This window comes from Musa acuminata, chromosome BXJ1-9 (genome assembly GCF_036884655.1).
Source record: "Musa acuminata AAA Group cultivar baxijiao chromosome BXJ1-9, Cavendish_Baxijiao_AAA, whole genome shotgun sequence".
In the NCBI taxonomy this organism is placed as follows: Eukaryota; Viridiplantae; Streptophyta; class Magnoliopsida; order Zingiberales; family Musaceae; genus Musa; species Musa acuminata.
The window spans coordinates 49,071,902-49,083,220 of record NC_088335.1 but is presented as its reverse complement, the minus strand read 5'-3'; the positions used below and the strand labels follow the sequence as shown (position 1 = coordinate 49,083,220).

General features: G+C 36.0%; 1 protein-coding gene across 1 annotated transcript; it reads left to right on the top strand.

Annotated features, from left to right (window-relative positions):
• The first annotated feature begins 136 nt into the window (after positions 1-136).
• Positions 137-11,242, top strand: LOC103999530 (putative aconitate hydratase, cytoplasmic). Its single transcript, XM_009421307.3, has 20 exons — positions 137-475; positions 1,852-1,956; positions 2,567-2,727; positions 2,807-2,899; positions 3,470-3,655; positions 3,756-3,917; positions 5,088-5,232; positions 5,329-5,471; positions 5,814-5,870; positions 5,949-6,028; positions 6,133-6,208; positions 7,206-7,391; positions 7,559-7,626; positions 7,706-7,824; positions 7,932-8,053; positions 8,466-8,564; positions 8,835-9,314; positions 9,509-9,607; positions 9,696-9,938; positions 10,832-11,242. Exons 1-20 carry the CDS (start codon positions 163-165, stop codon positions 10,904-10,906), a joined length of 3,012 nt encoding a protein of 1,003 aa, XP_009419582.2. The 5' UTR covers positions 137-162; the 3' UTR covers positions 10,907-11,242.
• Positions 11,243-11,319: the final 77 nt, after the last annotated feature.

Genomic DNA, 11,319 nt, shown 5'->3' with positions numbered 1-11,319 from the left:
GCAGTATCCTAAAAATAAAAATAAAAATATCACCTTCGTCTTAATTTCTACACACGAAAATAAAAGAAAGAAAAATGAATTACGAGTTTTTGTGTTGGAGTTTATTAGGGTTATTGAGCGTTCTGCTTCCACACTCTACCCACCCCATCCGACTCTCTCATCATGTATAAAGTTGCCTCTCTTGGACGACTCCGCACCCACTACCCTTCTCCTGCGTCTTCAGCCTTTCGATCTCTCTCCTCCTCCTCCTCTTACTCATCCCCTTCTCTGTTTAGGCCTATCGCTTCTCGTTCGCACCTTCGATCCTCGCCCGTACACTCTAGATCCGTCGGCTTTTCGAGATCCTGCAGCTCGTACATCCCCGGATCGCGGGTCGGGTTGTCGACGAGTTGGAGGTCCCCGATCGGTCCCAGGGCGCGAATCAGGAGCTCAGCTGCAGTGATCGAGCGGTTCGACAGGAAGATGGCCACCGTCGGTACGTGGAACGCTTGAATCTTTCTCACCTAGTCGATCGGTGTTTGGTAGAAACCTTACAGACGGTAGAAAGTTTGACTATTGATGGTTTTCTTTTAGTTATTTCGTGATGATTGCGAATCGTGATGATTGCAGTACAAAATGATCCGTTGATAGATGTCTTTAATGATTGTCTTAATATGTTTTAGGTTGTTCTTTTTGTTATTTCGGGCTTGTGAGTGTTGGTTTTTCTGATGCCGTTGTGCGAATCGTGATGATTGCAGGGCAAAATGATCCGTTGATAGATGTCTTTAATGATTGTCTTGAACATGTTTTAGGTTGTTCTTTTTGTTATTTCGGGCTTGTGAGTTGGTTTTTCTGATGCCGTTGAGCGAATCGTGATGAACGCAGTACAAAATGATCCGTTGATAGATGTCTTTAATGATTGTCTTGAACATGTTTTAGGTTGACTGTAGGCATGAGCTGCAATTTTTTGCGATTATACGTAAGCGTAGTCTTGGATCTTGCATATGATGTTAGAAGGTAGAGGTTGTGTGGGGTTCCTACAACCTCATTTTTGGGCTTAAATCTTAATTTAGATTGTAGTGGAATACTAGAACAACGGAAAGCTAATTTGCAACCTGAGATATTTGGCTTGCAATTTAACAGTTTTACTTAACCCTGTACCTTACGTTGTAATTGATTAATAGTTAATCACTTGATAGTCCTTGAATCTATCATCTCGTGATGTGCATATATATAAATGAGCCAAGGATTGTATTTGAAGTTGTGTTTGCTGCTTACTTGCTATTAATGGATTATATTTTATTGTAACTGTATGCAGTCTAGTCCTAAATTCTTGTTTTTATCTTATAAGTAATCATGTAATTATTTACTTATACACAATTTTCAATAGAATTGTATATTTCTTTTCCATATTTAGTCTTTTACTCTTTTTTCCTTTGGAGAACTACCCGTGGATGGTTTTTCTAGTACTTCATCCATGAATCTGCTACAAGCAAATATGTGTGTTGTACAAAAAGATATCAGATGGATGTAATAGGCTTCATGAAAATTTTGAGCGTATGCAGATATCATGGTACTTATTATTATGCAAAAGGGAGCTATCTTTGTCGAATTAAATCATCCATTTATAAATACTTTCACCTTCTTAGGAATCATTTGTCTCTCCACTTATGCACTCAAGTAGCTGTTTTTTCTAATTTCTTTTATGTTTTATAATGCACATCATAGTATGTATAATCAACAAAGAAAATATTATGATGCTACTGTTCTAACATTATGTTTTCCCATACACTGTAATCTTCATCTGAATATAAGTTTTTCAATAACTTTCAGTTGTCAACTTTGGTCTTATGCTTTACTGTTACATGTCAGCTACTGAGAATGTCTTCAAGGATGTCCTAACGAGCCTTCCAAAGACTGGGGGTGGTGAATATGGCAAATATTACAGTTTACCTGCCCTTAATGATCCAAGAATAGGTAATCTGTCTGCTAAATCTGCTAGTTGTGATGACATTGTTTATTTTGTGTAGAAATTTTGACATCTTTTTACTATTGTAGTACTAATGTGATCAGTTGACTCATACTTATCATTTAGCTAGATGCACAATGCACATAAAAAAAACAAAACTGAAAATTCTTTCTGTTGAATTATTTAGGGTCATGACATCCAGTGATTATATGTGGCTTCGATACATCATGGTCAGGGAATGATGACCAGGAAAGGTTACCAGTTAATATACTCCACGACATTAATCTTTAAATGAAAGCATTGGAGGATAATTCTTCCTAAGGTGACTTAATTAGCAGGGCCCCAGTTGTTGCAGTACTAGTGCATGCTTGGGGCCTGATTAAGTATATAAATTATGAATACTGGTTTATCTGCTTTATTTTATTCTTTTTCATCTAGGTACACATGAATTTTTCAGCTCATCTTCTCTCGTATTCTGATGTCTCTCTTTTATTTAACTTCTAGAGTTGTTGTTTCTCAAGTATTTACTTGAGTATTTTTCGTTAGTCTCATCTGTTGGTCTTCGTTGTCCAATCTTGTCACTGTTATCTAACAAAAGACTTTTCTTCTGGATATTAGATAGATTGCCATATTCTATCAGAATCCTTTTGGAATCAGCAATCCGGAACTGTGATAACTTCCAGGTCACCAAAAATGATGTGGAAAAGATTATTGATTGGGAGAACACTTCCCCAAAACTAGTAGAAATTCCTTTTAAGCCTGCCCGTGTACTCCTCCAGGTTTGTTCAACAAGGTCATGTACATCCCTATGATCCTATATTATGGTTTCTGTTTACATATTTTTATTCATACTGACAGGATTTTACCGGTGTGCCTGCTGTTGTTGACCTTGCTTGTATGCGTGATGCCATGAACAAGCTGGGTAGTGATTCCAATAAAATCAATCCCTTGGTACGTGCTAGTTTCTTTGTTTTACTTCTTTTCATTGCTATGTTTCTATGGTTAAAGTAGCAAATCAACCATTGGCATCATTAGGAAGCAGCATAATTATCCAGGAAATATGGACTGAACATATGCAACAGCTTCTAAAGTGATCTTTCTCTGATGTTTCTTTTGTAATACTTATTACTGGTTCTGCCCTTCATATCCAAGTTTCTTTTACATTTATTGATTTATTTCCATATGGCAAATGAGTCCTGAAAGTCCTGTTATAAAAAATAATAAGTGCTGCTAGCTTCATTTAACTGACTCTCAAGAAGCACTGACGTCAATCCTTTTTGCCAACTTTTGGGTTAAGGACTCTTGCATTTGTTAAGAAGCATAGGTTTCTATCCTTTTTGTTTTTTTTTTGTTGAGGAGTATATACATGTAAATTCTCAAACATGCCAATTGCTAATGAAAAAGTATATTACAATGTCACAAGTATTATACGCTTCAAAAAATATGTGAAAATTTTAAATTTATTCTTTTATGATGTTCTTTGTTTCTGCATTGGGTTACATTTTCTTTTGTGGTTTGCAGGTTCCAGTAGATCTTGTCATTGACCACTCAGTTCAGGTAGATGTAGCTAGATCAGAGAATGCAGTTCAAGCAAACATGGAATTTGAGTTTCAGAGGAACAAGGAAAGATTTGGTTTCTTAAAGTGGGGATCTACTGCTTTCCGTAATATGCTTGTTGTCCCTCCAGGTTCTGGCATCGTTCACCAGGTCTGAAATGTTTCTTAAACTAGTGGACCAATCCTTTTAGACATACATATTTAAACTATTTTCTCACTGGATATTCTAAGTTGATGTAACCCTATTTCAGGTTAATCTAGAGTATCTTGGTCGTGTTGTTTTCAACACAGACGGTCTTCTCTACCCAGATAGTGTGGTAGGAACCGATTCCCATACGACTATGATTGATGGATTAGGAGTTGCCGGTTGGGGAGTTGGAGGAATTGAGGCAGAGGCAACAATGCTTGGTCAGGTAATTCAATTGGAATGTCCAAGCAACTTCTTTTCTGGTGCTTTCCTATAAGACATGATTTCTCTTTACTCCAAGCATCATCCATTTTATTGTTTTCTTAAACCCTAATATTTGTCATGAAAACTGTAGTGTGACTTGTAGTTTTACTTTCATCAGTTATTCACTAATGTTGAAGCAACGTATGAAAAAGAAATACTAGGAATATCTGAATATGAAGCATTACTTTTTTTACTGTTTTCCTAAACCCTTATTTTTATTCTGAAAACTTCAAGTGTGGCATCTTTTTATAGTTTACTTTCATCAGATAAAACCCCTATGTTTATGGTTTATCCTAACATTTTTTCCTTTCCTGTATGGGAATGAGCACAATCATATTTCCACTTTATAAGTTGTGACAACCTGAGATGGTTACTTTAGTCGAAAAAGACTGTCATATTTGAAGAAAACTCACATTGGAATCAAGAATGACAAACCCTATATTATAAATGATTTTATCTGAATGGCAAACGTAATTCATGATAACCTGGTCATTAATGATGGCAAGCTTTTCCTTTTGAAATACTTCTACTTTTCTCTTTGTATTACATAATCTTATACTGTTGTTGAGTTGTCGAGCAAAATGTGAACAACCAGATGTAAATTTTAGAGGAAGTTTATATTTTTCGTAACAGAATATAGTGACATTTCATTCTGCATCAGTCTACTTGGTCACTTAGAATAGTTAGAAGCTGAAGTTACATCTGTGCAATGATTAATAGCATTTTATTAAAACTTTTAATGTCAAGTTCTTGATTTCCTAGCTGGCTACATCAAGACATGGAACAGTATGATAAACTTGACATGTTTAAAGCTATAAATTGTAAGCCCTCATGAAACATTTATCTATAAGCAGATGAGATTTTTAAGTCATAGAATGACATTATTTTATTGATATGTGTCTACAAGCATTTTTTTATGTGTTTTGCTGTATACTATTTGTGATTTACAGTTTTTCACTACAGATAAATCTTATGTGTCTGACAGATAAATAACATAACCATTTAAATATTTTGGAGATTTTGCTGCTGTTCCCGAATAAATTTTTCCTATTCCCACTGTGCTAGATTCACAAGGTAAATATAAGACTTTTGATGTGTTGAAGATGTTCTATGACGCCAAATTATGTTGCAGCCAATGAGCATGGTGCTGCCAGGCGTTGTTGGATTTAAGTTGACAGGGAAACTACGAAATGGTGTCACAGCAACTGACCTAGTTTTAACTGTTACACAAATGTTGAGGAAGCATGGAGTTGTTGGCAAATTTGTGGAGTTCTATGGTAATGTTTTCCTTCCTTCAGAATGATTAATAAAGCAAGATCAAAATTCTTTACCTCCTGTTTTTGTCGTAAAGTAAATTTTGCTTGGTACTCCAGGTGAGGGCATGGGTGAGTTGTCGTTGGCTGATAGAGCAACAATTGCCAATATGTCACCTGAGTATGGAGCAACCATGGGCTTCTTCCCTGTGGATCATGTAACTCTGCAGTATCTTAAATTGACAGGAAGAAGTGATGAAACTGTGGGTACTGAGTACACCTTTTTTAATTCAATTAAATTTGCATTGTCACAAGATTATGACACCCTTCTTTATCCTGTCATCGACAGAGAAAATGCATAGAAAGTTGATGGAATAATAAGTTAATCAGAGACATTATTTCTTTCACCACTCTTGTGACACTGAACAACTACACATATAAGTGGAATAGTGACTATTTGAATCATGGAGATGAATTCTCTTTCAGATCAACATAATGCTAACCGAAGCTATGGATGATCATGATAGTGCATATGATGTCCTCTTTTCTAGATTTTTTAACACAGCAGCTGATTGATTATATGCTACTTAATTCTTATGCTACAGGTTTCTATGATTGAGGCCTATCTGCGTGCAAACAAGATGTTTGTTGACTACACTGAGGTAAGCCACTATTTACTGTCATTTAAGAACCAAAGTCAATTGCTAAAGTGCATGTTTTTCTTTTAATTGTACGAGCAGCCTCAGAAAGAAAGAGTATATTCATCTTATCTAGAGTTAGACCTTGCAGATGTCGAACCTTGCATTTCAGGTCCAAAAAGGTAATTGGCATCTATTACATTTTCCAGCACTGTATAGTCATCCTTCTCTTCATACAACAAATTAAAGTTTATTCCACTGACCATCTTGGTCTCATTCATGACAGGCCTCATGATCGTGTACCCTTGAAAGAAATGAAAGCTGACTGGCATTCTTGTCTTGACAGCAAAGTTGGATTCAAGGTGAGAACCAAAGCCCATTCAGCTGTTGTTATTGATCTATCATACAGTTTAATCCCTGGCCAGTTCCATCTTGTGGGCCCATTGTAAAAGTTAGTAATTGATTCTCTGAGAACATTTGTATGTTTGATGCACTTTGTTTCTTTTTAAGTAATTCTTTGTTACTGAGTAGGAGGATTTGTAGAGTTAAAGTGAGATGATTGAAATGGATTTTTGTGTACCCATTATATATGAGGGAAATTTTACAAGATGTCGCAAGGCCTACATTACGTAAAAATGTTGGCCAATTAGAAAACAGGAACAAACAGTGTTTCTGAGATGATGGTATTGAGATACATTCGTGGGGTTACTAGCAATAAAAATGCTTATATTTGGGAATGCTTACATCTCTCTAATGAAAATGAAATAAGGGAAAACAATTTAAAATGTATTGATATGTCCAATGTAGACCTCGAAATTCCCCAATTAAACAAGGTGACTGAATTATGAAAACTGGTGCGAGGAAACTTTATTAGCTGCATCAAAGTGAGGTTTGACTGCTCGTAGTTTTACTAGTGATATTGCCCTTGATTTCATGGCAGGAAAAAGATCCATGGAGCCTACACCAGATAGTTGCAACTTTACTTCTTATTTTTGTTTTTTTGTTTCTTCTCTGGTGTTTAGGTGGCTTATTATTATAGTCATTATTTTATTCTATCAGTTATTTTGTGATTGGTGTCTATGAAAATAATGAGAATAAGATTCTGAAGTAGACTACATCAACGAGTTGTTTTTTTGCCTGTAAAGTTGATTTATTAAATCTGTGTTGTGAGCATAGCAGTGGGAAATATATACATATGCACTGGTTGTACTTCATGAATAGCCAGTGACTCTCAATGTCAACTGTTGACTTGATAGAACTAGAGCAAGATATGCTTAGTAGTTAATTTGGTTGTGTTTAGTTGCAAGTCAATTGAGTTATGTTCAGTTTTTCTTCTAACATTGAAATTTGGTCTCTCAGGGCTTTGCAGTGCCGAAGGAATCACAAGAAAAAATTGTAAAGTTTGACTTTCATGGACAGCCTGCGGAGCTCAAGCATGGTAGCCTTGTCATAGCAGCAATTACAAGCTGCACAAACACATCAAATCCCAATGTTATGCTTGGTGCTGGTCTTGTTGCAAAGAAGGCCTGTGAATTAGGTCTACAGGTTAGTACATAGTCGGTGACATATCCTTTTGATCCATATCTTTTCGGAACTTGCATTTTTTCCTTATATTTCACTTCTTTAACTTTATTTTCTCATGCATTTCACGATAATGATTGTCTTGCTATCTTTCGAATTCCTTTGGATAATCTTTTTTGCTTTAATTATAGGTTAAGCCTTGGATCAAAACCAGCCTTGCTCCAGGTTCTGGAGTTGTTACCAAGTATTTGCTTAAGAGGTATTACATATTAGGATGGGCGACCTCTCTGACCATTTTGTGTTTTGATTCTGCTGAATCTGTTTGCTTGAATTTGTAGTGGCCTACAAGAATATTTGAATCAGCAAGGATTTAATATTGTTGGGTATGGCTGCACAACATGTATCGGAAACTCTGGGGATCTTGATGAGTCTGTGGCTGCTGCAATTTCCGATAATGGTACTATAAATTCTAATAGAATGATTGTATCAGTACATGTGACATAGCACACCTATTTTATCCAGAAGTTTGAAAGTAATACTAATTCTTATTTGCTGTTATCATAGATATAGTTGCTGCTGCTGTTCTATCTGGAAATAGGAATTTTGAGGGACGTGTGCATCCATTGACACGAGCTAACTATCTTGCTTCGCCTCCTCTTGTTGTAGCTTATGCGCTTGCTGGAACAGTAAGTGTTCTCTGTGCTGGATCTTGTATTGTTTGCTCTTTTAGGCTGCTTGCAATGAAATGTGTAATTTCTGAATATGGAGTATGCTTTATAACAATATAAAAATCTATATCTTCTTTTATTAAAAAAATTAAAATATGTACACCTGATTTGTGCTTTTTAATAAAGTTATGTTTTAATGGCATGTGCTTCTAATGTTTAAAAAAACTGATCCGTTTTTTTTATCATTAGTTGTTTTAATTTATAATCAAAGAATTCATTGGTCTTTGTGAATGTGTTCCATCTTATTTAACTGGAGTAGACATGTGAATCCTGATGTCAATGGCAGCACATTTTTTTTCACGTTCTTTCTATTTGTATATTCCAATGTCTTAGTTAATCTTTCTTTTGCATTGGTAATCAAATGTTTCAGGTTGACATTGATTTTGAGAAGGAGCCAATTGGAACAGGGAAGGATGGGAAGAGCATATACTTCAAGGATATATGGCCGTCCACTGAAGAGATTGCACAGGTAGATACTAAAATATTTTCAAATTATTATATGTAGATAGAAATGACATGTCACAAGTATTCCTGTTGAATGACATCAGCATGATTTTCTTGGTCTATCTATTGGTCCATCTTTTGCCTTCTAAACGAGTCGTTAAATTGAACATCTTGTGCTTTATTGAACTTTTGTTCTCATTCATGATTTTATTTTGTGAATATAGTTAACACCAATGGGACCTGGTGCTAGAATGAATTTGTCTTGTGACTCTTGTGTCAATTTTCATTTTTGTAGGTTGTGCAATCCAGTGTTTTGCCTGAAATGTTCAAGAGTACATATGAGGCAATCACAAAAGGCAACCCTATGTGGAACCAGCTGACTGTTCCTGCAACAACTCTTTATTCATGGGACCCAAATTCCACCTACATTCATGAACCACCATATTTTAAGGACATGACCATGGCTCCACCTGGTCCACATGGGGTGAAGAATGCTTATTGTTTATTAAATTTTGGCGACAGTATTACGACAGATCACATTTCACCAGCAGGTAGCATTCACAAGGACAGTCCTGCTGCAAAGTACCTAATTGACCGTGGTGTAGATCGCAGAGATTTCAATTCATATGGCAGCCGGCGGGGCAATGATGAAATCATGGCAAGGGGAACATTTGCAAATATTCGTCTTGTTAATAAACTCCTCAAGGGAGAAGTGGGACCAAAGACTGTTCATATCCCAACAGGGGACAAACTCTATGTCTTTGAAGTAGCAACGGTGATTCCTTTGAAACATAAACTGAGAGTTCTGCTTTCAAATTATTTATTTTTTATTTGTTTGACTTATCATGGTCTGTGGTATTAGAATATCTTCGAGTTATATTCATGGAATTGATTTGTTTGGACTTCTTTTTTTCGTTTCTTAATACTGAATATGGAAACACTGAGACTGCACCTGTTTTTTTATTTCAGAGGTACAAGGCTGATGGGCATGATACCATAGTTTTGGCAGGAGCAGAGTACGGAAGTGGTAGCTCTCGAGACTGGGCTGCTAAGGGTCCAATGTTGTTGGTATGTTTCTATTGGCATGGTCCATCATATAATACTTGCTTGTTTTCAGATTAATTTTACATGGCCACTCTGAATATTTTTGTGTTAGGGAGTCAAAGCAGTTATTGCTAAAAGTTTTGAGAGGATCCATCGCAGCAATTTAGTTGGAATGGGTATAATTCCACTGTGTTTCAAGCCTGGTGAGGATGCTGAGACACTGGGTTTGACAGGGCATGAGTGCTACACAATAGATCTTCCAAGTAGCATCACTGACATAAGACCTGGGCAAGATATTACTGTAGTTGTGGACAATGGGAAATCTTTCACATGCACTCTTCGGTTTGATACAGAGGTAAATTTTTTACTGGACTACAGTCCAGAACCTGGAGTTCGATTTGTTGACAATTTACTAAGTTGGCAATTTAAAGTTTTATGAACTAAATAAGATGTTAATTTCATAAGTTGTTACTGAATGATCCTTCTAACTGTAAATTCTCTTGTTATCTTGATGTTTTTTAAGTTGCTCTATCTAGATTCAAGAAAAAATTGTGATTGCATATCAAACATTATTTTTCTTTTTTTGGTGAGAGAATTTATAGCTAGTTAAAGAAAGAAAATTATGCTTAGAATGACTTTTGAAAATATCAACCTGTGGCTCAACATACTGGTTTTCACATGAAGTGAGTGTAAACATATTCTCCATCACAGTAGGACCCATTGACTATTAACTATAACGTCATTATTCCTTTTCCCTCCGTCCCTCTGTCTCTCTCTATACATCATGTATTTGTAGAATACGATCAATCCATCTAGTTTGCAGTTGCTGTCTCACCTATTTCTCTATTTGACCTAAGAAGCATGAGATTGTATGTCATGTCCCTACAGCAAGTTTTGTAATATTGTGTTTCTTTAGTTGTGTATCATCATTTGCATCTTTATCTGTATTATTCCTTTTATCTTCATAGTAATTTTCTGCATCTTAGTCACTTTGTTCGCATCTTCATCTGTATTCAGATTTTATTTTCATTTATCCCAGTGTTACAGAATACGCATGCAGCACATTAGCTTTCCATCTCATACAGTTTCCACCGTACTTTGACCAACCACAAGTAGGAACTCTGTTTTTACTGATAGACATTGATGGAAAATGGTCGCAAGTGTCTGCAAAGCTCATATGTCGATGAAGATCAGTCAGTTTGTCTTTCACTTAAGTCTAACGAACCTTGTCATATCACTGCAATGCAGGTAGAACTGGCCTACTTCAATCATGGAGGAATTCTTCCATTTGTCATCAGAAATCTGATAAATTCCCAGCACTGAGCTTAATGTTTCTTCATGGTGCCTGGGGCTGTTGGTATTGCTTGCGTTTGTGCCACCAGTGGAAGCTTTGATAAATCAAAGAAATAAGCAGCAGAAAAGGGTGCCTTTTTTCCCTAGATTCATCAAGGTTGTACCTGTTTGATCCGAGTACAGGAATAAGATTGACAGTGTAGAAGCAGACAAATTTGAGATTACTTGTTGAAAGCATTATGGTTTTTCGTGAACCTATTAGTTTTATTATGCTTTATTGCTTGTACTTTGTGCTGATGCTATACAACTGGACAATCTGTGTGGTAAATGCAAATAAAGTGATTTAAAGATCTGTTCTTTTGGCTATGCATTTAGATCTTTTCAGAGTGATAGAGTGATTATCTTATGAGCAAAAGCAAAATGTAAAAGTCATCTTTGTGTGA

Coding starts and splice junctions, on each gene's coding strand:
- LOC103999530 (XM_009421307.3), top strand. CDS start 163: ATGTATAAAGTTGCCTCTCTTGGACGACTCCGCACCCACTACCCTTCT. Junction 7,627..7,705: donor ACCAAGTATTTGCTTAAGAG/GTATTACATATT, acceptor TTGAATTTGTAG/TGGCCTACAAGAATATTTGA. Junction 7,825..7,931: donor TGCTGCAATTTCCGATAATG/GTACTATAAATT, acceptor CTGTTATCATAG/ATATAGTTGCTGCTGCTGTT.